This window comes from Hyla sarda, chromosome 2 (assembly GCF_029499605.1).
Source record: "Hyla sarda isolate aHylSar1 chromosome 2, aHylSar1.hap1, whole genome shotgun sequence".
Classification (NCBI taxonomy): Eukaryota; Metazoa; Chordata; class Amphibia; order Anura; family Hylidae; genus Hyla; species Hyla sarda.
In genome coordinates this window covers 16,872,072-16,899,776 of record NC_079190.1, presented here as the reverse complement: position 1 = coordinate 16,899,776, position 27,705 = coordinate 16,872,072, and the positions used below count along the sequence as shown (strand labels likewise).

The 27,705-nt window shown below is 46.5% G+C and overlaps 1 protein-coding gene across 1 annotated transcript; it reads left to right on the top strand.

The window, feature by feature from the left end:
• The first annotated feature begins 1,016 nt into the window (after nucleotides 1–1,016).
• AQP11 (aquaporin 11) lies at nucleotides 1,017–26,109 on the top strand. Its single transcript, XM_056560307.1, has 3 exons — nucleotides 1,017–1,776; nucleotides 8,866–8,982; nucleotides 25,845–26,109. The coding sequence occupies exons 1-3, from the start codon at nucleotides 1,194–1,196 to the stop codon at nucleotides 25,931–25,933; spliced, it is 789 nt and encodes a 262-aa protein (XP_056416282.1). The 5' UTR covers nucleotides 1,017–1,193; the 3' UTR covers nucleotides 25,934–26,109.
• The last annotated feature ends 1,596 nt before the right edge of the window (nucleotides 26,110–27,705 follow it).

The following is a 27,705-nucleotide window of genomic DNA, read 5'->3' as shown; positions in this document are numbered from 1 at the left end:
ACCTAGCACTGCAGGAGTCTGTGCCCATTTACACTGCACTGTAGGAATAGAGACTGTACCCAGCACTGAGGAAGTAATAATTGTGCCCATATACCCAGCAGTGAGGAAATAATAACAGTGCCCATGTACCCAGCACTACAGGAGTAACAACTGTACCCTGCACAGAAGTAGTTACTGTGCCACATACCAAGTACAGGCGGAGCAGTGACTGTACCCTGCACTCTGTAAGGTAGGAGTAGACTGTACCCTGCACTCTGTAAGGTAGGAGTAGACTGTACCCTGCACTCTGTAAGGTAGGAGTAGACTGTACCCTGCACTCTGTAAGGTAGGAGTAGACTGTACCCTGCACTCTGTAAGGTAGGAGTAGACTGTACCCTGCACTCTGTAAGGTAGGAGTAGACTGTACCCTGCACTCTGTAAGGTAGGAGTAGAGGCTGTACCCTGCACTCTGTAAGGTAGGAGTAGACTGTACCCTGCACTCTGTAAGGTAGGAGTAGACTGTACCCTGCACTCTGTAAGGTAGGAGTAGAGGCTGTACCCTGCACTCTGTAAGGTAGGAGTAGACTGTGCCCTGTACTCTGTAAGGTAGGAGTAGACTGTGCCCTGCACTCTGTAAGGTAGGAGTAGACTGTACCCTGCACTCTGTAAGGTAGGAGTAGACTGTACCCTGCACTCTGTAAGGTAGGAGTAGACTGTACCCTGCACTCTGTAAGGTAGGAGTAGACTGTACCCTGCACTCTGTAAGGTAGGAGTAGACTCTACCCTGCACTCTGTAAGGTAGGAGTAGACTGTACCCTGCACTCTGTAAGGTAGGAGTAGACTGTACCCTGCACTCTGTAAGGTAGGAGTAGACTGTACCCTGCACTCTGTAAGGTGGGAGTAGACTGTACCCTGCACTCTGTAAGGTAGGAGTAGACTGTGCCCTGCACTCTGTAAGGTAGGAGTAGACTGTACCCTGCACTCTGTAAGGTAGGAGTAGACTGTGCCCTGCACTCTGTAAGGTAGGAGTAGACTGTACCCTGCACTCTGTAAGGTAGGAGTAGACTGTACCCTGCACTCTGTAAGGTAGGAGTAGACTGTACCCTGCACTCTGTAAGGTAGGAGTAGACTGTACCCTGCACTCTGTAAGGTAGGAGTAGAGGCTGTGCCCAGTACCCAGCACAGGAGGAGTAGTAACTTTGCAGACGGGCATCATGCATCTGCTGCTGGCTTCTGCCGCCCTGGTGTCCTGCACCGTGATAACATGTGAACTTATGCGCTTGGTGACCCGCGGCCTGTTGCGCCCAGGACTCGCCCAGGATCTGCTTCTGGAAGTTGTGTGCACCCTGCAGTTGAGTTGCTGCACCAGGGAGATGATCCTACTTGGCACTTTGGGTGGCATTGAGCTCTGGCTGGGACTGGCGCTCACCTACCTGCTGACCGTGCTGCATTGTACGACCACCCAAGGGACTACCTGCAACCCATGTGGCAGCTTGGAGCAGTGGGTGCGGGTACAGGACTCTGGGCCACACACCGTCCTTAAGGTGGCGGCACAGTTTGTGGGTGCTGCGCTGTCCCGGGTGCTGATGCCCAACCTCTGGCTGCTGGGATTATCCCCTCTACATGAATGGGACGTGGGGTGCAGGAGCCCCCTGAACGTGGCACCTTGGCAGGGTGCCCTGGTGGAGATGACCTGTGCCCTTATCCTCTACCTGACGCTGCACTTTCTTCCTCGAGTGCAATCCCAGTACCAGGCCCACGTGGTGGCTTTCGCCATCACCGCCATCGTCTACGCAGGTAAGGAAAGTCGTGCCACATCTATTAACCCTTTATATTCTGCGAATCACCCCTATACCATTGGTGTAAGGATTAAAGGGGCATTCCCCCTCCCCAAAATTTTTTTTTTAAATCAACTGCTACCAGAAAGTTAAACAGATTCGTAAATTATTTCTATTTAAAAAAATCTTAATCCTTCCAGTACTTATGAGCTGCTGTATGCTCCACAGGAAATTATTTTCTTTTTGAATTTCCTTTCTGTCTGACCACAGTGCTCTCTGCTGACACCTCTGTCCGTGTCAGGAACTGTCCAGAGCAGGTTAGGTTTGCCATGGGGATTTGTTCCTACTCTGGACAGTTCCTAAAATGGACAGCAGAGAAAATAAATTCTAAAAGAAAAGAACTTCCTGTGGAGCATACAGCAACTGATAAGTACTGGAAGGATTAAGAATTTTTAAAGAGAAGTAATTTTACAAACCTGTTTAACTTTCTGGCACCAGTTGATTTAAAAAAAAAAAAGAAAAGAATGTTTTTGGGGGGAGTACCCCTTTAATCATTACAGCAGCTGATAAGTACTGGAAGGATTAATATTTTTAATAGAAGTAATTTACAAACCCGTTTAACTTTCTGGCACCAGTTGATTTAAAAAAAAAAAAAAAAAATGTTTTCCAGTGGAGTACCCCTTTAAAGGTAGCTAAAGGGCAGGGTTTGCCAACCAGTTTCTCCTCCAGCTGTTGCAGAACTACAACTCCCAGCATGCCCGGACAGCCGGGAGCTGTTTGCCTGTCCAGCTCTGACCACTTCCAGATAAACCGGTTCAGCTCGTACGTGTGTGTGACCTGTGCTCTAGTCATGTGACCTTAGATAGCACAGGTACATAGACTTTCCTATGGGGGTCTATGATCCTGATTGGCAGAGGCCCCTTATTTGTCATCTCATCCTTCAGACCTTTGCACATGGATGAGATGAGAGCAACAGGAGGATATGTGGAAGCGGGCTGCAGAGCAAGCACAAACATTACTCCATGCCAAAAGCTAATATGTATTTAATATGTATTTATGCGTGAAAATGAGGCCAGCCAAACCGCCCGTCATTACCGTACAAAGGCCTTAAAGGGGTACTCCGGTGGAAAACATTTTTTATTTTATTTTTTTTAAATCAACTGGTGCCGGAAAGTTAAATAGATTTGTAAATTACTTTTATTAAAAAATCTTTACCCTTCCAGTACTTTTAAGCAGCTGTATGCTACAGAGGTAATTCTTTTCTTTTTGAATTTCCTTTTTGTCTTGTCCACAGTGCTCTCTGCTGACACTTCTGTCTGTCTAAGGAACTGACCAGAGCAGGAGAGGTTTTCTATGGGGACTTGCTTTGTACTCTGGACAGTTCCTAAAATGGACAGAGGTGTCAGCAGAGAGCACTTGTGGTCAGGCAGAAAGGAAATTCAAAAAGAAAAGAACTTCCTGTGGAGCATACAGCAGCTGATAAGTACTGGAAGGATTAAGATTTGTTAATAGAAGTAATTTACAAAACTGTTTAACTTTCTGGCACCAGTTGATTTAATAAAATAATAATAATAATAATAATGTTTTCCTCCGGAGTACCCCTTTAAGGCCTTTGTAATTTTTTTTCTTCCACCAGAGTACCCCTTTAAGGCCTTTGTAATTTTTTTTTCTTCCACCGGAGTACCCCTTTAAGGGCTTTGTAATTTGTTTTTCTTCCACCGGATTACCCCTTTAAGGGCTTTGTAATTTTTTTTCTTCCACCGGAGTACCCCTTTAAGGGCTTTGTAATTTTTTTTTCCACCGGAGTACCCCTTTAAGGGCTTTGTAATTTTTTTTTCTTCCACCGGAGTACCCCTTTAAGGCCTTTGTAATTTTTTTTTTCTTCCACCGGTGTTCCCCTTTAAAGGGGTACTCCGGTGAAAACCTTTTTTCTTTTAAATCAACTGGTGGCAGAAAGTTAAACATATTTGTAAATTACTTCTATTAACAAATCTTAATCCTTCCAGTACTTAATAGCTGCTGAATGCTACAGAGGAAATTCCTTTCTTTTTGGAACACTGATGACATCACGAGCACAGTGCTCTCTGCTGACATCTCTGTCCATTTTAGCAACCATGCATAGCAGATGTATGCTAAGGGCAACATGGTGGCTCAGTGGTTAGCACTGCTGCCTTGCAGTGCTGGGGACTTGGGTTCAAATCCCACAAAGGACAACAATAAATAAAGCGTTATTATTATTATAATAACGTCAGCAGAGAGAACTGTGCTCGTGATGTCATCAGAGAGCATTCCAAAAAGAAAAGAATTTCCTCTGTTGTATTCAGCAGCTAATAAGTACAGGAAGGATTAAGATTTTTTAATAGAAGTAATTTACAAATATGTTTAACTTTCTGCCACCAGTTGATTTAAAAGAAAAAAGGTTTTCACCGGAGTACCCCTTTAAGGCCTTTGTAATTTTTTTTTTCTTCCACCGGTGTACCCCTTTAAGGCCTTTGTAATTTTTTTTTTCTTCCACCGGAGTACCCCTTTAAACAGTATTTCCCAACCAGGGTGCTCCAGCTGTTGCAAAACTACAACTCCCAGCATGCCCGGACAGCCTTTGGCTGTCCGGGCATGCTGGAAGTTGTAGTTTTGCAACAGTCGGTGGCAACCCAGTTGGGAAACACTTACCTAAAAGACATTGTATAAGCAATCCCATAATAATATGGGGCTTCACCTTTGACCTGGTAAACAACACATGCCATAGGACTTTGCACTTTAATCCTCCTCTGCTGGGATTTACCACCTTTTATTGTTTCTTGCCGAACACCAGTTTAGTTCCAAGGTATTTGGAAAGTTTTCATACCCCTTCACTTTTTTTTTCATATTTTGTTATGTTGCTTCTTGTGCTAAAATAAAAAAAAAAAAAAAATCAAGTTTTCCCCATAATGACAAAGGGGTCACAGAATGTTACAAATCTTGGCTAATTTATTAAAAAAAAGGAAAAACTATATTCTTGCATAAGTATTCATACCCTTTACTCTTTTTGAAGCCCCTTTGGCAGTGATTCCAGTCTTCTTGGAGATGAGGCCCACAAGGTTTAAACGCCTGGATTTGGGGATTTGCTGCCATAATGCAGTAATAATCCCCCCCCCCCCCCCATGGCCACATATAGTACCGTATTATTGCCTTCTGAGTCCACATAAAGTAACAATGCCCCTGTGCCCACATATAGTAGTGTTGCCCATTTAGTAATAATGCCCCCTGTGCCCACATATAGTAATAATGCTGCCTGTGCCCACATATAGTAATGTCGCCCACATATTGTATTATTGCCTTCTGAGTCCACATATAGTAATAATGCCACCTGTGCCCATACAAAAGTAACAATGCCCCTGTGCCCACATATAGTAGTGTTGCCCATATAGTAATAATGCCCCCTGTGCCCACATATAGTAATAATGCCCCCCTGTGCCCACATATAGTAATAATGCCACCTGTGCCCATATAAAGTAACAATGGCCCTGTGCCCACATATAGTAATGTTGCCCACATATAATAATGCCTCCTGTGCCCACATATAGTATTATTGCCTTCTGAGGCCACATATAGTAATAATGCCACCTGTGCCCATATAAAGTAACAATGCGCCTGTGACCACATATAGTAGTGTTGCCCATATAGTAATAATGCCCCCTGTGCCCACATATAGTAATAATGCCACCTGTGCCCATATAAAGTAACAATGCCCCTGTGCCCACATATAGTAGTGTTGCCCATATAGTAATAACGCAGAGGAGATGTGCATTAATTTGGAGCGGAGCATTCAAGAGGAATTACTCGAGTAAATTCCTCTTGAATGACTCCGTGTGAACGCACCTGAAGTCCCCTCGTGTCTACATATTGTAATAATGCCCCCGATACTTACATATAGTAATAATGCCCCTGTGTCCCTATATAGTAGTAATGCCCTCTGTGTCTACATATAGTAATAATGCCCCTGTGTCCCTATATAGTAGTAATACCCTCTGTGTCTACATATAGTAACAATGCCCCTGTGTCCCTATATAGTAGTAATACCCTCTGTGTCTACATATAGTAACAATGCCCCTGTGTCCCTATATAGTAGTAATGCCCTCTGTGTCTACATATAGTAACAATGCCCCTGTGTCCCTATATAGTAGTAATACCCTCTGTGTCTACATATAGTAACAATGCCCCTGTGTCCCTATATAGTAGTAATGCCCTCTGTGTCTACATGTAGTAATAATGCCCCTGTGTCCCTATATAGTAGTAATGCCCTCTGTGTCTACATATAGTAACAATGCCCCTGTGTCCCTATATAGTAGTAATGCCCTCTGTGTCTACATATAGTAACAATGCCCCTGTGTCCCTATATAGTAGTAATACCCTCTGTGTCTACATATAGTAACAATGCCCCTGTGTCCCTATATAGTAGTAATGCCCTCTGTGTCTACATGTAGTAATAATGCCCATGTGTCCCTATATAGTAGTAATACCCTGTGTCTACATATAGTAACAATGCCCCTGTGTCCCTATATAGTAGTAATGCCCTCTGTGTCTACATATAGTAATAATACCCGTGTCCCTATATAGTAGTAATGCCCTCTGTGTCTACATGTAGTAACAATGCCCCTGTGTCCCTATATAGTAGTAATGCCCTCTGTGTCTACATATAGTAACAATGCCCCTGTGTCCCTATATAGTAGTAATGCCCTCTGTGTCTACATATAGTAATAATACCCGTGTCCCTATATAGTAGTAATGCCCTCTGTGTCTACATATAGTAATAATGCCCCTGTGTCCCTATATAGTAGTAATACCCTCTGTGTCTACATATAGTAACAATGCCCCTGTGTCCCTATATAGTAGTAATGCCCTCTGTGTCTACATATAGTAACAATGCCCCTGTGTCCCTATATAGTAGTAATACCCTCTGTGTCTACATGTAGTAACAATGCCCCTGTGTCCCTATATAGTAGTAATGCCCTCTGTGTCTACATGTAGTAATAATGCCCCTTTGTCCCTATATAGTAGTAATGCCCTCTGTGTCTACATATAGTAACAATGCCCCTGTGTCCCTATATAGTAGTAATGCCCTCTGTGTCTACATATAGTAATTGTGTCCCTATATAGTAGTAATACCCTCTGTGTCTACATATAGTAACAATGCCCCTGTGTCCCTATATAGTAGTAATGCCCTCTGTGTCTACATGTAGTAATAATGCCCCTGTGTCCCTATATAGTAGTAATACCCTGTGTCTACATATAGTAACAATGCTCCTGTGTCCCTATATAGTAGTAATGCCCTCTGTGTCTACATATAGTAATAATACCCCTGTGTCCCTATATAGTAGTAATGCCCTCTGTGTCTACATATAGTAATAATGCCCCTGTGTCCCTATATAGTAGTTATACCCTCTGTGTCTACATATAGTAACAATGCCCCTGTGTCCCTATATAGTAGTAATGCCCTCTGTGTCTACATATAGTAATAATGCCCCTGTGTCCCTATATAGTAGTAATACCCTGTGTCTACATATAGTAACAATGCCCCTGTGTCCCTATATAGTAGTAATGCCCTCTGTGTCTACATATAGTAATAATGCCCCTGTGTCCCTATATAGTAGTAATGCCCTCTGTGTCTACATATAGTAATAATGCCCCTGTGTCCCTATATAGTAGTAATACCCTCTGTGTCTACATATAGTAATAATGCCCCTGTGTCCCTATATAGTAGTAATACCCTCTGTGTCTACATATAGTAACAATGCCCCTGTGTCCCTATATAGTAGTAATGCCCTCTGTGTCTACATATAGTAATAATGCCCCTGTGTCCCTATATAGTAGTAATGCCCTCTGTGTCTACATATAGTAATAATACCCCCGGTGCATTAGCGCTTCCATCAGACATATCCATTGTCATCCCGCCAAAAACAAGACGTATACGTCTGATGGAAGCGCTAACACAATGCTTCCTTTTGTATTTCCATTGCTTCTTTACTAAAACAGTCCCCAACCCCATTGTGGTATTGTAGGTGCCCCAAGAACCGGAGCCGTGTCTACATGTAGTAATAATGCCCCTGTGTCCCTATATAGTAGTAATGCCCTCTGTGTCTACATATAGTAACAATGCCCCTGTGTCCCTATATAGTAGTAATGCCCTATGTGTCTACATATAGTAATTGTGTCCCTATATAGTAGTAATACCCTCTGTGTCTACATATAGTAACAATGCCCCTGTGTCCCTATATAGTAGTAATGCCCTCTGTGTCTACATGTAGTAATAATGCCCCTGTGTCCCTATATAGTAGTAATACCCTGTGTCTACATATAGTAACAGTGCTCCTGTGTCCCTATATAGTAGTAATGCCCTCTGTGTTGTCTACATATAGTAATAATACCCCTGTGTCCCTATATAGTAGTAATGCCCTCTGTGTCTACATATAGTAATAATGCCCCTGTGTCCCTATATAGTAGTTATACCCTCTGTGTCTACATATAGTAACAATGCCCCTGTGTCCCTATATAGTAGTAATGCCCTCTGTGTCTACATATAGTAATAATGCCCCTGTGTCCCTATATAGTAGTAATACCCTCTGTGTCTACATATAGTAACAATGCCCCTGTGTCCCTATATAGTAGTAATGCCCTCTGTGTCTACATATAGTAATAATGCCCCTGTGTCCCTATATAGTAGTAATGCCCTCTGTGTCTACATATAGTAATAATGCCCCTGTGTCCCTATATAGTAGTAATACCCTCTGTGTCTACATATAGTAATAATGCCCCTGTGTCCCTATATAGTAGTAATACCCTCTGTGTCTACATATAGTAACAATGCCCCTGTGTCCCTATATAGTAGTAATGCCCTCTGTGTCTACATATAGTAATAATGCCCCTGTGTCCCTATATAGTAGTAATGCCCTCTGTGTCTACATATAGTAATAATACCCCCGGTGCATTAGCGCTTCCATCAGACATATCCATTGTCATCCCGCCAAAAACAAGACGTATACGTCTGATGGAAGCGCTAACACAATGCTTCCTTTTGTATTGCCATTGCTTCTTTACTAAAACAGTCCCCAACCCCATTGTGGTATTGTAGGTGCCCCAAGAACCGGAGCCGTGTTTAACCCTGCGCTGGCCTTTGCAGTGGTCTTCTCGTGCCAAGGACACAGCTTCCTGCAGTACGTCATGGTGTACTGGATCGGCCCCACCATCGGTGAGTACCAGCCTGAGTGAATGAGGGGGCCCGAAGGATACATTGGGCACAATACGCCTTCCTAGTACTGCAGATGCAGTGTGAATAGAGACCAAAGCGTGCGCAAAGGAACAAGTGAAGCCATTGCCCATAGCAACCAATCACAGTCCAGCCTTCATAGTGACAAAAGCTGGTTGGTTGTTAAAGGGGTTCTCCGGTGCTTAGACATCTTATCCCCTATCCAAAGGATAGGGGATAAGTTGCCTGATCGCGGGAGTCCCGCCGCTGGGGACCCCCGGGATCTTGCACGCGGCACCCCGTTTGTAATCAGTCCCCGGAGCGTGTTCGCTCTGGGTCTGATTACCGACGACCACAAGGCCGGCGGCGTGTGACGTCACGTCTCCGCCCCCGTGTGACGTCACGCTCCGCCCCCCAATGCAAGCCTGATAGCTGTCACGCCCCTTCTCGTAGGCTTGCATTGAGGGGCGGAGATTGACGTCACATGGGGGTGGAGGCGTGACGTCACACGCCGCTGGCCTTCTGGTCGTTGGTAATCAGACCCGGAGCGAACACGCTCCGGGGACTGATTACAAACGGGGTACCGCGTGCAAGATCCCGGGGGTCCCCAGTCCCCTTTGGATAGGGGATAAGATGTGTAAGCACCGGAGAACCCCTTTAAGGACGACTGCTCCACTTGTTCCTTTGCACATGCCTTCATAAATTATGTTGTTTTTTGTCGCGGCTTTTCCGAAACAGCAGAGAAAACAATCCATCGAAAAAAAAAGTGACACGAGGGCTTTGTGAATGAACCCTTTGCCCTCACATGGTGTAGTGATCTGATAACACAGCGGCGGTATCTGTCTCCTAGGGGAGGGGGTGAGCTGGATTTGGCCGGTATCGTGCGCCGCCCTTCTTATCCAGCTGTGAGACGAGCAGATCTGGTTGGGATGTGGGATGGTCATGGATTTTATAGTGTTGGGGCGGAGTGCTCAATGAATGTGCGTGCTAGGACCTGCAAAAAAATATGGTCCCTGAAAGTGCTCCCCCATACATGTGCACACTTGGCTAGGAAGAGTGTGCACGTGTTTACCAAAGGGGTGAAACGTGCTTCCATAATAGTGACACCCTCACTGCCCCCATAATAGTGACACCCTCAGTGCCCCCATAATAGTGACACCCTCAATGCTTCCATAATAGTGACACCCTCAGTGCTCCCATAATAGTGACACCCTCACTGCCCCCATAATAGTGACACCCTCAGTGCTCCCATAATAGTGACACCTTCGCTGCCCCCATAATAGTGACACCTTCACTGCCCCCATAATAGTGACACCTTCGCTGCCCCCATAATAGTGACACCTTCACTGCCCCCATAATAGTGACACCCTCAGTGCTCCCATAATAGTGACACCCTCACTGCCCCCATAATAGTGACACCCTCACTGCCCCCATAATAGTGACACCCTCACTGCCCCCATAAGTGACACCCTCAATGCTTCCATAATAGTGACACCCTCAGTGCTCCCATAATAGTGACACCTTCACTGCCCCCATAATAGTGACACCCTCACTGCCCCCATAATAGTGACACCCTCAGTGCTTCCATAATAGTGACACCCTCACTGCCCCCATTATAGTGACACCATCAGTGCCCCCATAATAGTGACACCCTCAGTGCTCCCATAATAGTGACACCCTCACTGCCCCCATAATAGTGACACCCTCATTGCCCCCATAATAGTGACACCCTCAGTGCTTCCATAATAGTGACACCCTCACTGCCCCCATAATAGTGACACCCTCACTGCCCCCATAATAGTGACACCCTCACTGCCCCCATAATAGTGACACCCTCAGTGCTCCCATAATAGTGACACCCTCAGTGCTCCCATAATAGTGACACCCTCAGTGCTCCCATAATAGTAACACCCTCAGTGCTCCCATAATAGTGACACCCTCAGTGCCCCCATAATAGTGACACCCTCAGTGCCCCCATTATAGTGACACCTTCAGTGCCACCATAAGTAACACCCTCACTGCCCCCATAATAGTGACACCCTCACTGCCCCCATTATAGTGACACCCTCAGTGCCCCCATTATAGTGACACCCTCAGTGCCCCCATTATAGTGACACCCTCAGTGCCCCCATTATAGTGACACCCTCAGTGCCCCCATTATAGTGACACCCTCAGTGCCCCCATTATAGTGACACCCTCAGTGCCCCCATTATAGTGACACCCTCAGTGCCCCCATTATAGTGACACCCTCAGTGCCCCCATTATAGTGACACCCTCAGTGCCCCCATTATAGTGACACCCTCAGTGCCCCCATAATAGTGACACCCTCAGTGCCCCCATTATAGTGACACCCTCAGTGCCCCCATTATAGTGACACCCTCAGTGCCCCCATTATAGTGACACCCTCAGTGCCCCCATTATAGTGACACCCTCACTGCCCCCATTATAGTGACACCCTCACTGCCCCCATTATAGTGACACCCTCACTGCCCCCATTATAGTGACACCCTCAGTGCCGCCATAATAGTGACATCCACAGTGCTGTCATAAAAGTCACAGGACTACATTAAAGTGATGGCCATGGTTCCCCGATAACAGTGATAGCCACAGTGCTCCTATATCAGTGATGGCCACATTGCTCCATAACAGTGCTGCCCTAAGAGACATCCACAATGCACCCATAACAGTGACATCCACAGCACCCCCAGAACAGTGACATCCACAGCACCCCCAGAACAGTGATGGCAACAGTGCCCCTTATCAGTGACAAGCAGTGATCCCATAACAGCGACAACTGTAGTGCATCCATAACCGTGGCAGCCACAGTGCTCCAATAGCCTCGGGAAGAATATAGAATATTTGACACAGTCCTGACCTCAGTATCTGAGGAAAGAGATTTAGGAGGAATTATTTCAGAAGACTTAAAAGGTAGGAAGACAATGTAATAGAGCAGCAGGAAACGCTAGCAGAATGCTTGGATGTATAGGGAGAGATATAAGCAGTAGAAAGAGAGAAGTGCTCATGGACGTATAGGGAGAGGTATAAGCAGTAGAGAGAGAAGTGCTCATGGGTGTATAGGGAGAGGTATAAGCAGTAGAGAGGGAAGTGCTCATGGATGTATAGGGAGAGGTATAAGCAGTAGAGAGAGAAGTGCTCATGGATGTATAGGGAGAGGTATAAGCAGTAGAAAGAGAGAAGTGCTCATGGGTGTATAGGGAGAGGTATAAGCAGTAGAGAGGGAAGTGCTCATGGATGTATAGGGAGAGGTATAAGCAGTAGAGAGAGAAGTGCTCATGGATGTATAGGGAGAGGTATAAGCAGTAGAAAGAGAGAAGTGCTCATGGACGTATAGGGAGAGGTATAAGCAGTAGAGAGAGAAGTGCTCATGGGTGTATAGGGAGAGGTATAAGCAGTAGAGAGGGAAGTGCTCATGGATGTATAGGGAGAGGTATAAGCAGTAGAGAGAGAAGTGCTCATGGATGTATAGGGAGAGGTATAAGCAGTAGAAAGAGAGAAGTGCTCATGGGTGTATAGGGAGAGGTATAAGCAGTAGAGAGGGAAGTGCTCATGAACGTATAGGGAGAGGTATAAGCAGTAGAGAGAGAAGTGCTCATGGATGTATAGGGAGAGGTATAAGCAGTAGAAAGAGAGAAGTACTCATGGGTGTATAGGAAGAGGTATAAGCAGTAGAGAGGGAAATGCTCATGGGTGTATAGGGAGAGGTATAAGCAGTAGAGAGGGAAGTGCTCATGGGTGTATAGGGAGAGGTATAAGCAGTAGAGAGGGAAGTGCTCATGGGTGTATAGGGAGAGGTATAAGCAGTAAAGAGAGAAGTGCTTATGGATGTATAGGGAGAGGTATAAGCAGTAAAGAGAAGTGCTCATGCCGCTGTACAGAACACTGGTGAGACCTCACTTGGAGTATTGTGCGCAGTACTGGAGGCCGTATCTCCAGAAGGATATAGATACTCTAGAGAGAGTTCAGAGAAGATACTAAACTAGTACATGGATTGCAGGATAAAACTTACCAGGAAAGATTAAAGGACCTAAACATGTATAGAAGAAAGAAGAGACAGAGGGGATATGATAGAGACTTTTATATACACAAAGGGAATCAACACGGTAAAGGAAGAGAAGAGATTTATATAGGAGAAAAACTACCACAAGAGGCATAGTGTTATATAGAGAACATAGTGTTATATAGAGGGGAAAGGTTTCTGCAGTAATATCAGGAAGTATTACTTTACTGAGAGAGTAGTGGATGCAGGGAATAGCCTTCCTGCAGAAGTGGTCGCTGCAAATACAGTAAAGGAGTTTAAGCATGAATGGGATAAGCATAAGGCTATCCTTCATATAAGATAGGGATAGGTATAAGGCTATCCTTCATATAAGATAGGGATAAGCATAAGGCTATCCTTCATATAAGATAGGGATAAGCATAAGGCTATCCTTCATATAAGATAGGGATAGGCATAAGGCTATCCTTCATATAAGATAGGGATAGGTATAAGGCTATCCTTCATATAAGATAGGGATAAGCATAAGGCTATCCTTCATATAAGATAGGGATATGTATAAGGCTATCCTTCATATAAGATAGGGATAAGCATAAGGCTATCCTTCATATAAGATACAGTAGGTATAAGGCTATCCTTCATATAAGATAGGGATAGGCATAAGGGTATCCTTCATATAAGATAGAGATAGGTATAAGGCTATCCTTCATATAAAATAGGGATAGACATAAGGCTATCCTTCATATAAGATAGGGATAGGTATAAGGCTATCCTTCATATAAGATAGAGATAGGTATAAGGCTATCCTTCATATAAGATAGGGATAGGTATAAGGCTATCCTTCATATAAGATAGGGATAAGCAATGCAAGCCTGATAGCTGTCACGCCCCTTCTCGTAGGCTTGCATTGAGGGGCGGAGATTGACGTCACATGGGGGTGGAGGCGTGACGTCACACGCCGCTGGCCTTCTGGTCGTTGGTAATCAGACCCGGAGCGAACACGCTCCGGGGACTGATTACAAACGGGGTACCGCGTGCAAGATCCCGGGGGTCCCCAGTCCCCTTTGGATAGGGGATAAGATGTGTAAGCACCGGAGAACCCCTTTAAGGACGACTGCTCCACTTGTTCCTTTGCACATGCCTTCATAAATTATGTTGTTTTTTGTCGCGGCTTTTCCGAAACAGCAGAGAAAACAATCCATCGAAAAAAAAAGTGACACGAGGGCTTTGTGAATGAACCCTTTGCCCTCACATGGTGTAGTGATCTGATAACACAGCGGCGGTATCTGTCTCCTAGGGGAGGGGGTGAGCTGGATTTGGCCGGTATCGTGCGCCGCCCTTCTTATCCAGCTGTGAGACGAGCAGATCTGGTTGGGATGTGGGATGGTCATGGATTTTATAGTGTTGGGGCGGAGTGCTCAATGAATGTGCGTGCTAGGACCTGCAAAAAAATATGGTCCCTGAAAGTGCTCCCCCATACATGTGCACACTTGGCTAGGAAGAGTGTGCACGTGTTTACCAAAGGGGTGAAACGTGCTTCCATAATAGTGACACCCTCACTGCCCCCATAATAGTGACACCCTCAGTGCCCCCATAATAGTGACACCCTCAATGCTTCCATAATAGTGACACCCTCAGTGCTCCCATAATAGTGACACCCTCACTGCCCCCATAATAGTGACACCCTCAGTGCTCCCATAATAGTGACACCTTCGCTGCCCCCATAATAGTGACACCTTCACTGCCCCCATAATAGTGACACTCTCGGGGGCGTGGTTTGGCGGTTGAGATGAGCGGTCGCACGCTGTGAGTGCTCCCGCTTAGAACCTGCATTTAACTTATCCTGAGGTGATCCTGGAGTCCCTGACCCCACAGACTCGATTGAGGACCCGCATTATGGCCTCTAAACAAGACCCGACGAGAAACAAGGATCGACCGGCCGTGGAAAAGCTCCGGGACTATGCCCGCGCAGTCAGGCAAGATGGCGCCGCTCAGGCCGGGGCGCGTGTTCCACCAGCGGCTGCGGAGGGAGGAGAGGCTTCACATCGTGAAGAGGGTGCTGATTCTACTGACCTTACCCTTCGGGAGGTGAGCGATACCCTCCTGATGGCGATCCAGACATGCCGCACTTCTCTCACCGGCAAGCTTGAAGAGGTCAGGGTGGACGTGGGCCTCCTACGGCAGGACTTTCAGACCTTGAGGGAGCGGGTGACGGAGACTGAGACACGCATCTCCACCCTGGAAGACACGGTACAGCCTCTACCCTCTTCACTCCGCGAGGTCCGGGAGCAACTGGATTTGGCCCGTCAGAAGAATGACGACCTCGAGAACCGGCTGCGCCGGAATAACATTAGAGTGATCGGTCTTCCTGAGCGGGCGGAGGGTCAGAACCCGGGGGCCTATGTGGAGTCCTGGATCAAGGAGCTCTTTCCGGATGCCCCATTCTCAGCTGCTTACGCCGTGGAGAGAGCACACCGAGTACCATCTAAGCCACCGATCCCTGGTGCGCCTCCTCGTCCTCTATTGGCGAGGTTTCTCAATTGCAATGATCGGGACTTGATCCTCCGCTCTGCCCGGCGGCTGCCGGAAATCATAGTGCAGAACGCAAAGGTGTCCATTTTCCCGGACTTCTCCTCTGATCTTCAACGCAAGAGGGCCTCGTTTACTTCTATCAAGGCGCGGCTGAGAGAGAGAGGGGTACCATACTCCATGGCGTACCCTGCCCGGTTGAGGATCGTGGATGGTGACCGGGCGGTTTTCTTTACTTCCCCGCAGGATGCGGATGACTGGCTACGGCGCCAACGTTGATCCGGATCCTGTAGGTGACCCCGGATTGCGTGGTGAGATGGAGATGCTGGTACAGGACCTCCTGCCATGACCTTTACCCTCCCTCTCCTTGCCTCTATCCCCCTGTATGGCCCCGGTCTCCTGGACCCCTTTGCGGAGCTCAAGGTACTGTGATTCCTCCTCCCCCCTCCCCGGGAGCTTAGTCTCCCTAGGCCCTTCACTCTCCCCATGCACCTAATGCCTCCCTGATGATCCCAGGCCTTACCTCTCCCTTCCCTCGCCCCCATCCTGTTGCTTACTTTGGACTGCTGTGTGCCCTGATTCGGGACTGTTCCTACGGCCGCTGGACTACTAGTACACGATCTCTATCTGGTCTCCTTCCCCCCTCCCTGATGTGCCAATTTTCCCCCCCCCCCTTCCCGTTCTCCCTTCCTAACCGGAAACCCCCCCCCCCCCTCATAGTGCCTTAGGCCTTTTGTTCCTCGATTATCTGGACTGTCCCTTGCTGTGTGACTCCTGTTTGCTGGGATTATTATTTTTTGTTTTTAATTTTTTACTTTTTTTCCATTTGTGGGGGGGTCGGGGTGACGGGTAGACAATCTCCTGAGCAGGGGATGGGATTTACTGTTGATCATATGTGTTTTATCATTTTCTATTTCCTCTCTCTTTCTCCTGCTTCCCCTATCCTTCTCTCCTTCTTAAGACCCTCCCTCCACCCCCTGTTCTTCCCCCTCCCGTCCCCCCCCTTCTCTCCTTCCTCTCTCTCCCTGCTTTCTCCTTTTTTTCTCCACTTCTTCTCTCGGGTCCCAGTTGGACTAATATTCTCCTACTGATTGATGAACATACTCAGGGTTCTCCACTGTTAGCATGTATGAGCAGGTTCTCCCCACTAGATGGAGCTGTTGCTCCACTGATGCTTATGCAACACTGGTATAGATATGTTTACTGTTTGATTTATTTACTGGTCCCCTACTTAGTTTGGGGTTTTATTTTGCCTCCAAGATACCTACCCGCGAGGTCGCCTATTAGTAGGGTTTTTTGTCTTACCACTTCAGTACTACGGTCTATATATGGTCCCGCGCATCCCTGTCAGTGTTTCTCGCCCCGGCTGGGGCATGTATGTCTTCTCTGTCTTTACCTCTCCCCCTGCTGTTTTACGTGTTGTCTCTTCTTATGGCTGATATTAAGATAATGTCATGGAATGTTAGAGGAGCACGCACCCCGCGCAAGCGCACTATGATATTCTCCCATATTAGGAAGTATCAGCCTCATATTGTGGCACTGCAGGAGACACATCTTACCCCAGATAAAGCTGGACAGTTTTCTAAACCCTGGGTCCAATGGTCCTTGCACTCCTATCACACGTCCTTCTCAAGGGGGGTTTCCCTACTGATTAGTCGGAGAGTAAGGTGGGACCCAGTTACAGTACGTAAGGATTCACAGGGTCGTTTTATCTTTGTATACGCATTTTTAAATAATGTGCCTTTTGTCTTCTTATTCATATACAACCCTCCCCCTGCCTCTATGGATATACTCCACGGGGCGGTTACCTTCGCAGCTAGTTATCCCTCTGCCCGTGTCCTCTGTATGGGGGACTTCAACATGGTACCGAATCCGTCCCTAGATCGTCATAGCCCCAGGGGGGTCCCGGTGGGAGTTGGGGGTAGCCCTTTATCGCTGTTTTTGGAGGAGGTTGGATGGGTAGACATTTTTAGGGCCAGGTACCCTCAGGCTAGGCAATACTCTTGTCACACTCTGGGCAGAAATGCGCTGTCCAGGATCGACCTTGCATGTGGCAACTCGCTCCTTCTTCCCCAAGTTTCAGCGGTTTCCTATGAACCGCGGGCTATATCAGACCATTCCCCCCTAATGCTTGATGTCTCCATGATAGATCCTGGTTCACCGCGGAGGTGGAAAATCCACCCTTTCTGGCTGGAACAGATAGGCTCCTGCGACCGTATTCCGGACCAGCTTCGAGTCTTTCTTGAGGCCAATTCCCCTGGGAGTTCTCCCATCCTGGTATGGGAGACATTGAAGGCGTATTTGAGGGGGTGCTTGCGCTCCACTATCTCCTTTCTCAAAAAGTCAGCGTCTAGGCGGGAGGAGGAGCTGGCTGGACGATGTGCGGAGCTGGAGGCCCGATACGTTGCGGACTCATCCGAGGCTAATAAGGTTGAATGGCTGTGTGCGGGGCGGCAATATATGCTGCACCTCTCGGAGAAGGCCAATAGAAAGCTGTTTTTCACAAAACAATTCTACTTTGAACATGGCAATCAATCTAGTAAGCTGTTAGCACATATAGTCAGGCAGAACTCTTCTGCCCCTGCGATTCTTAAGATAGTGGCCTCGGATGGGTCCGAGCTGTTGGGGGTTGCGGACATTGCGCGTTGCTTTGCCACATACTACTCTAATCTTTATTCTTCACAGGTGCAGTATGGTGCTGAGGAGTTGGACACCTACCTGGACGGTATTGACTTTCCAGTACTATCGGATAGTGATCGGATGATGTTGGAGGCCCCCCTCTCCTTACTGGAGATTCAGGATGCCATGGGGGACATGACTAAGGGTAAATCTCCGGGCCCTGATGGCCTTCCACTGGAGGTTTACTTGCGGTATTCCGACATGCTCCTTCCTTCCCTGCTTGCAATGTTTGAACGTGCATTTGAGGATGGTATTTTACCTGCCTCTATGTATGAGGCAACCATAGTTGTCCTCCTAAAACCTGATAAAAATCCTGTGGAGTGCGGTTCTTACAGACCCATTTCGCTGCTGAATCTGGATTATAAGGTGCTTACGAAAGTTTTAGCTAACCGACTGAACAAGGTAATCCTATCCATAATTCACCCAGATCAATCCGGCTTTATGCCTGGCAAATCCACATCCGATAACATCCGTAGGGTACAGGCGGCTGTCCAGGTGGGAAACGCTCTGGGGGGAGATTGGGCTTTGGCGTCGCTGGACGCCGCCAAGGCCTTTGATTCCGTGGAATGGGGTTATTTGCAGGCTACCCTTGTTAAATTTGGTTTTGGTCCTAACTTTAGAAAATGGGTGTCCCTCCTGTACAGATGCCCGCAGGCCCAGATCCTGGTGAATGGTGTGTGTTCTTCCCCATTTGCTCTTGGCCGGGGCACACGTCAGGGGTGTCCCTTGTCCCCGCTTCTGTTCGCGGTGGCAGTGGAGCCCCTCGCCCTCCGCATTCGGCAGGATCCTGGCTTCCGAGGTATGTCTACGGGGGGCCGGGAGGAGCGCATAGGCCTCTATGCCGACGATATGGTGTTATTCCTCTCTGACCCTACATTGATGCTTCCTTATGTCATGACACTCATGGACCGATTTGGGTATTTCTCTGGTCTACTCATCAACTGGACTAAGTCTGCGGTGATGCCGCTTCTGTCTAGGGATTGGCCCCCGGTAATGAATGGCCTCCCAGTGGTTTCCTCATTTAAGTATTTGGGGGTGCACATTCACAGAGATCCTTTGCTTGACCTGTCCGCCAACATACTCACTCTACTTCCTTATGTTAAAGCGAAGTTCCGGGTGTGGGCAACGCTCCCATTGTCGGTCGCTGGCCGTATCAATCTTATTAAACTCATTGTCTTACCTAAGTGCCTTTATGCGCTGGAGCATGCCTCAGTGCCTGTACCTAGACACTTCTTTGATTCTCTTCACTCCCTTCTTTCACCATTTATTTGGGGCCCCAATAGACCTAAAATTCGGCTAACCACGTTACAACGCCCCAAGTTGGCGGCGGGAATGTCACTCCCTGATTTTTATTTATATTATTTGGCCGGTCAACTTCGGTATATCAGGCACTGGATCTCTGGGGATGTGGTGCCGGATTCCGAACAGTCCCTAGCTAGGTCTGTCCCGATAATGACCCTTAGGATGCTGCTAGATAGCCCTGTCCTGGGTGGTAGAGCTTATCTCCAACTTCATAAGCTGGCCATAAAGGTATGGCGGGCTGTTAAGGGGATATATGGATATACTGACATCGCTGAGGATACCCCTCTATGGCATAATCCTCAACTTCCTCAAGTGAGCGATGCTCTGGACCCAGTCTTCTGGCAGAACGCGGGGGTGCTCACCTTGGGGCATGTTTATCGTGACAATGTGCTCTGTTCATTTGATCAGTTGCAATCCAGTCATGCTCTTCCCAGAAACAGTTTTTTTAAATACCTCCAGCTCCGACACGCCCTGAATGCCCAGTTCCCAATGGGGAGCCCATTGATATCAGCGTTTCCCCTCATTGGGGTTCTGAAGTCACAGGGTCCCAGGGGGCTGGTGTCCATCCTGTACACGCACCTTATTCAGGCCAAGAACTCCCGCAATCCAGTACCGGCGGTCCGGCATTGGGAATCCCATATCCCTAATTTGACTAAGGATGTATGGGAGGACATTTTTTCCTCCCACATGTTGGTGTCCCCGGCAGCGAATAATAAATTGATCCAATTGAACATTATACACTATAGTTATATCACTCCTTTAAGGCTCAATAGAATGGGTCGTTCAGACTCCGATGCTTGTCATCGTTGTAGCGCTGCCAGGGCAGACTTTTGGCATTTGATTTGGGCCTGCCCCTATATCGCAGCTTTCTGGCATGCAGTGCTCGCTTTTTTAGCTACTCTGGCTCAACCTTCCCTATCTCTTGATCCTTTGATCTGCCTTTTTGGTATCTTAGATGAAGAGATATGGACACATCACGTACGTACGTTTTTGCGGGAAACTCTGTTCTTGGCCAGGAAGGCTATTGCTCTTAAATGGATGGACCCCGGCTCTCCTACCCTGACTCAATGGAAGGCTATGGTAAATGCTACACTGCCTTTCTCACACATAGTGTACAAAAATAGGAAGTGCCCGGGTAAATTTTATTCTGTGTGGGGTGGTTGGTGTTCCTCTCCCTTGACTCAATGCTCGTACTCTGTGACCCCCTCTGGGACAGTGTAAGATACATTGATGCTATGCTTGCTGTCTATTGTCTCTACTAACCTTTGTTTCTCTCTCTGTGTACGTTTGTCGATTCTTTTTCTACCTCCTTGGATGCGTGGGTGCCTTTCGGGGTTATTTATCATGGGTTATTTGATGGTACCACTAACTAGTGATAGTATTGGTGCTCCTCGCGGGATGGTATACGATTGCTAATTTTGGCGAATGTTCGCCTTCTTGTTCTATTTTGTTTTCAGTTTACCTACCTCAGTTGGGTAGTGTTTTATGACTTCGATGTATACCATGTGATGTAACCTGGAGTATCCTGTCGCTTGCATTCTGTAACTTGATGTATGGTCTCATGACCCTTTTCTATGTACTGTAGATATGCTTCGTGTTCACTTTAATGGGCCTGTGGTCTACAGTTATTTACTTTTCAATAAAACGAATTTAAAAAAAATAGTGACACCCTCACTGCCCCCATAATAGTGACACCCTCACTGCCCCCATAATAGTGACACCCTCACTGCCCCCATAATAGTGACACCCTCACTGCCCCCATAAGTGACACCCTCAATGCTTCCATAATAGTGACACCCTCAGTGCTCCCATAATAGTGACACCTTCACTGCCCCCATAATAGTGACACCCTCACTGCCCCCATAATAGTGACACCCTCAGTGCTTCCATAATAGTGACACCCTCACTGCCCCCATTATAGTGACACCATCAGTGCCCCCATAATAGTGACACCCTCAGTGCTCCCATAATAGTGACACCCTCACTGCCCCCATAATAGTGACACCCTCATTGCCCCCATAATAGTGACACCCTCAGTGCTTCCATAATAGTGACACCCTCACTGCCCCCATAATAGTGACACCCTCACTGCCCCCATAATAGTGACACCCTCAGTGCTCCCATAATAGTAACACCCTCAGTGCTCCCATAATAGTGACACCCTCAGTGCTCCCATAATAGTAACACCCTCAGTGCTCCCATAATAGTAACACCCTCAGTGCTCCCATAATAGTGACACCCTCAGTGCCCCCATAATAGTGACACCCTCAGTGCCCCCATTATAGTGACACCTTCAGTGCCACCATAAGTAACACCCTCACTGCCCCCATAATAGTGACACCCTCACTGCCCCCATTATAGTGACACCCTCACTGCCCCCATAATAGTGACACCCTCACTGCCCCCATAAGTGACACCCTCAATGCTTCCATAATAGTGACACCCTCAGTGCTCCCATAATAGTGACACCTTCACTGCCCCCATAATAGTGACACCCTCACTGCCCCCATAATAGTGACACCCTCAGTGCTTCCATAATAGTGACACCCTCACTGCCCCCATTATAGTGACACCATCAGTGCCCCCATAATAGTGACACCCTCATTGCCCCCATAATAGTGACACCCTCAGTGCTTCCATAATAGTGACACCCTCACTGCCCCCATAATAGTGACACCCTCACTGCCCCCATAATAGTGACACCCTCACTGCCCCCATAATAGTGACACCCTCACTGCCCCCATAATAGTGACACCCTCAGTGCTCCCATAATAGTAACACCCTCAGTGCTCCCATAATAGTGACACCCTCAGTGCTCCCATAATAGTAACACCCTCAGTGCTCCCATAATAGTGACACCCTCAGTGCCCCCATAATAGTGACACCCTCAGTGCCCCCATTATAGTGACACCTTCAGTGCCACCATAAGTAACACCCTCACTGCCCCCATAATAGTGACACCCTCACTGCCCCCATTATAGTGACACCCTCAGTGCCCCCATTATAGTGACACCCTCAGTGCCCCCATTATAGTGACACCCTCAGTGACCCCATTATAGTGACACCCTCAGTGCCCCCATTATAGTGACACCCTCAGTGCCCCCATTATAGTGACACCCTCAGTGCCCCCATTATAGTGACACCCTCAGTGCCCCCATTATAGTGACACCCTCAGTGCCCCCATAATAGTGACACCCTCAGTGCCCCCATTATAGTGACACCCTCAGTGCCCCCATTATAGTGACACCCTCAGTGCCCCCATTATAGTGACACCCTCAGTGCCCCCATTATAGTGACACCCTCAGTGCCCCCATTATAGTGACACCCTCACTGCCCCCATTATAGTGACACCCTCACTGCCCCCATTATAGTGACACCCTCACTGCCCCCATTATAGTGACACCCTCAGTGCCGCCATAATAGTGACATCCACAGTGCTGTCATAAAAGTCACAGGACTACATTAAAGTGATGGCCATGGTTCCCCGATAACAGTGATAGCCACAGTGCTCCTATATCAGTGATGGCCACATTGCTCCATAACAGTGCTGCCCTAAGAGACATCCACAATGCACCCATAACAGTGACATCCACAGCACCCCCAGAACAGTGACATCCACAGCACCCCCAGAACAGTGATGGCAACAGTGCCCCTTATCAGTGACAAGCAGTGATCCCATAACAGCGACAACTGTAGTGCATCCATAACCGTGGCAGCCACAGTGCTCCAATAGCCTCGGGAAGAATATAGAATATTTGACACAGTCCTGACCTCAGTATCTGAGGAAAGAGATTTAGGAGGAATTATTTCAGAAGACTTAAAAGGTAGGAAGACAATGTAATAGAGCAGCAGGAAACGCTAGCAGAATGCTTGGATGTATAGGGAGAGATATAAGCAGTAGAAAGAGAGAAGTGCTCATGGACGTATAGGGAGAGGTATAAGCAGTAGAGAGAGAAGTGCTCATGGGTGTATAGGGAGAGGTATAAGCAGTAGAGAGGGAAGTGCTCATGGATGTATAGGGAGAGGTATAAGCAGTAGAGAGAGAAGTGCTCATGGATGTATAGGGAGAGGTATAAGCAGTAGAAAGAGAGAAGTGCTCATGGGTGTATAGGGAGAGGTATAAGCAGTAGAGAGGGAAGTGCTCATGAACGTATAGGGAGAGGTATAAGCTGTAGAGAGAGAAGTGCTCATGGATGTATAGGGAGAGGTATAAGCAGTAGAAAGAGAGAAGTACTCATGGGTGTATAGGAAGAGGTATAAGCAGTAGAGAGGGAAATGCTCATGGGTGTATAGGGAGAGGTATAAGCAGTAGAGAGGGAAGTGCTCATGGGTGTATAGGGAGAGGTATAAGCAGTAGAGAGGGAAGTGCTCATGGGTGTATAGGGAGAGGTATAAGCAGTAAAGAGAAGTGCTCATGCCGCTGTACAGAACACTGGTGAGACCTCACTTGGAGTATTGTGCGCAGTACTGGAGGCCGTATCTCCAGAAGGATATAGATTCTCTAGAGAGAGTTCAGAGAAGATACTAAACTAGTACATGGATTGCAGGATAAAACTTACCAGGAAAGATTAAAGGACCTAAACATGTATAGAAGAAAGAAGAGACAGAGGGGATATGATAGAGACTTTTATACACATAAAGGGAATCAACACGGTAAAGGAAGAGAAGAGATTTATATAGGAGAAAAACTACAACAAGAGGCATAGTGTTATATAGAGAACATAGTGTTATATAGAGGGGAAAGGTTTCTGCAGTAATATCAGGAAGTATTACTTTACTGAGAGAGTAGTGGATGCATGGAATAGCCTTCCTGCAGAAGTGGTCGCTGCAAATACAGTGAAGGAGTTCAAACATGCATGGGATAAGCATAAGGCTATCCTTCATATACGATAGGGATAGACATAAGGCTATTCTTCATATAAGATAGGGATAGGTATAAGGCTATCCTTCATATAAGATAGGGATAAGCATAAGGCTATCCTTCATATAAGATAGGGATAGGCATAAGGCTATCCTTCATATAAGATAGGGATAGGTATAAGGCTATCCTTCATATAAGATAGGGATAAGCATAAGGCTATCCTTCATATAAGATAGGGATATGTATAAGGCTATCCTTCATATAAGATAGGGATAAGCATAAGGCTATCCTTCATATAAGATACAGTAGGTATAAGGCTATCCTTCATATAAGATAGGGATAGGTATAAGGCTATCCTTCATATAAGATAGGGATAAGCATAAGGCTATCCTTCGTATAAGATAGGGATAGGTATAAGGCTATCCTTCATATAAGATAAGGATAAGCATAAGGCTATCCTTCATATAAGATAGGGATAAGCATAAGGATATTCTTCATATAAGATAGGGATAGACATAAGGCTATCCTTCATATAAGATAGGGATAGGCATAAGACTATACTTCATATAAGATAGGGATAGACATAAGGCTATCCTTCATATAAGATAGGGATAGGCATAAGGCTATCCTTCATATAAGATAGGGATAGGCATAAGGCTATCCTTCATATAAGATAGGGATAGGCATAAGACTATCCTTCATATAAGATAGGGATAGGCATAAGGCTATCCTTCATATAAGATAGGGATAGGCATAAGGCTATCCTTCATATAAGATAGGGATAGGCATAAGGCTATACTTCATATAAGATAGGGATAGACATAAGGCTATCCTTCATATAAGATAGGGATAGGCATAAGGCTATCCTTCATATAAGATAGGGATAGGCATAAGGCTATCCTTCATATAAGATAGGGATAGGCATAAGGCTATCCTTCATGTAAGATAGGGATAGGCATAAGGCTATCCTTCATATAAGATAGGGATAGGCATAAGGCTATCCTTCATATAAGATAGGGATAGGCATAAATCTATCCTTCATATAAGATAGGGATAGGCATAAGGATATCCTTTGTATAAGATAGGGATAGGTATAAGGATATCCTTCATATAAGATAGGGATAGGCATAAGGATATCCTTCATATAAGATAGGGATAGGCATAATGTTATCCTTCATATAAGATAGGGATAGGCATAAGGCTATCCTTCATGTAAGATAGGACCAGGGACTATTGATAGGATTCAGATTATTGGGCAGACTAGATGGCCCGAATGCCGACACCTTCTATGTCACCTCCCAGTAAAATCTCCATTTATTAATCATCTGGTAGCATTAGTCGGTGACCGACCGCACCTGCCGGACAGATGGGGTGATGTGTGGGGTGGACACGGTCTGTAGAGCTCTGTGCACCCTTGTTCTGTGTACTTCCATCTGATTGGCTGTGTGCGTTACCCTATTATGTCTTCTCCATTTCCAGGCATGGTCATCTCCGTCCTTATACTGGAGCGCAGCATTCCCAAACTGAGGCGGGATAAATCCTCAGCGCGCCGCGTGAAGAGAGAATAGAAGACCCCCGAGGACCCCGCACTCCATTACATCCTAATCAGAACTGATACAATGTATCCGCCTCTATTCATATTCATCCTTACTGAATGTTTCTTACCTCATTATTTTCTACTGAGATCAAGGACGGGATCCTGGACCGGCGGGCACCGCTTCCTATGGGATCGGGTTGAAGGGGATATATATATATATATATATATATATATATATATATATATATCTCAGTGATTCCCAACCAGGGTGCCTCCAGATGTTTCAAAACTCCAACTCCCAGCATGCCCGGACAGCCTTTGGCTGTCCGGGCATGCTGGGAGTTGTAGTTTTGCAACACCTGGAGGCACCCTGGTTGGGAAACACTGATATATATATATATATATACACACACACACACACACACACACATGTGCTGCTTTAATTTGCACCTTACTATCTCATCCATTGCTACTTTTCACCTTTGAAGGACCAAACAAGAACCGAGCCTTAATTCTTAGCTTGTGCCTCAGACCAGAGACTCTTAAAATATTTTTTTAGGAATGTAGTGGGTAGTCTGCCCTATAAATGCTAAGTGAGTGGTATATACAATACACCACCTAGGTGATCCAGTATTTGTACTGCTGGGCCAGTTGTATATACTGTGCCATGTCCCTGGTGTCCTAGTGCTATGTACTACAGTATATGAAGACCCAGGGGTATATACAATACACCACCTAGGTGATCCAGTATTTGTACTGCTGGGCCAGTTGTATATACTGTGCCATGTCCCTGGTGTCCTAGTGCTATGTACTACAGTATATGAAGACCCAGTGGTATATACAATACACCACCTAGGTGATCCAGTATTTGTACTGCTGGGCCAGTTGTATATACTGTGCCATGTCCCTGGTGTCCTAGTGCTATGTACTACAGTATATGAAGACCCAGGGGTATATACACAATACACCACCTAGGTGATCCAGTATTTGTACTGCTGGGCCAGTTGTATATACTGTGCCATGTCCCTGGTGTCCTAGTGCTATGTAATACAGTATATGAAGACCCAGGGCTATATACAATACACCACCTAGGTGATCCAGTATTTGTACTGCTGGGCCAGTTGTATATACTGTGCCATATCCCTGGTGTCCTAGTGCTATGTACTTTAGTATACAAAGACCCAGGGGTTATATACAGTGCACCACATAGGTCAGCGGTCTTCAATCTGCGTGCTGGGAGTTGTAGTTGTTCAACATCTGGAGGTCCACAGTTTGGAGACCACTGATCTAGGTGATCCAGTATGTGTACTGTTAAGCTGGTAGCATATATTGTGCCATGTCCCTGGTGTCCTGGTGTTATGCACTACAGTTTATGAAAACCTATTTGGTATATGTAGTGCACCACCTCGGTAGTCCAGTATTTGTACTGCTGAGCCAGTTGTATATACTGTGCCATATCCCTGGTGTCCTAGTGCTATATACTACAGTTTATGAAGACCCAGCGGTATATACAATACACCACCTAGGTGATCCAGTATGTGTCCTGCTGGGCCAGTAGTATATATTGTGCCTTATCCCTGATGTACTAGTGCTATGTACTACAGTTTATGAAAACCCAGGGGTATATACAATACACCACCTAGGTGATCCAGTATATGTACTGCTAAGCTGGTAGCATATATTGTGCCATGTCCCTGGTGTCCTGGTGTTATGCACTACAGTTTATGAAAACCTAGTGGTATATGTAGTGCACCACCTCAGTAATCCAGTATGTGTACTGCTGGGCCAGGAGTATATACTGTG

Bases quoted from the DNA above. Each gene is read 5' to 3' on its own strand.
- AQP11 (XM_056560307.1), top strand. From the start codon at position 1,194: ATGCATCTGCTGCTGGCTTCTGCCGCCCTGGTGTCCTGCACCGTGATA. The intron at 1,777-8,865 runs GTAAGGAAAGTC...GTGGTATTGTAG, and splicing joins CACCGCCATCGTCTACGCAG to GTGCCCCAAGAACCGGAGCC. The intron at 8,983-25,844 runs GTGAGTACCAGC...CTCCATTTCCAG, and splicing joins CTGGATCGGCCCCACCATCG to GCATGGTCATCTCCGTCCTT.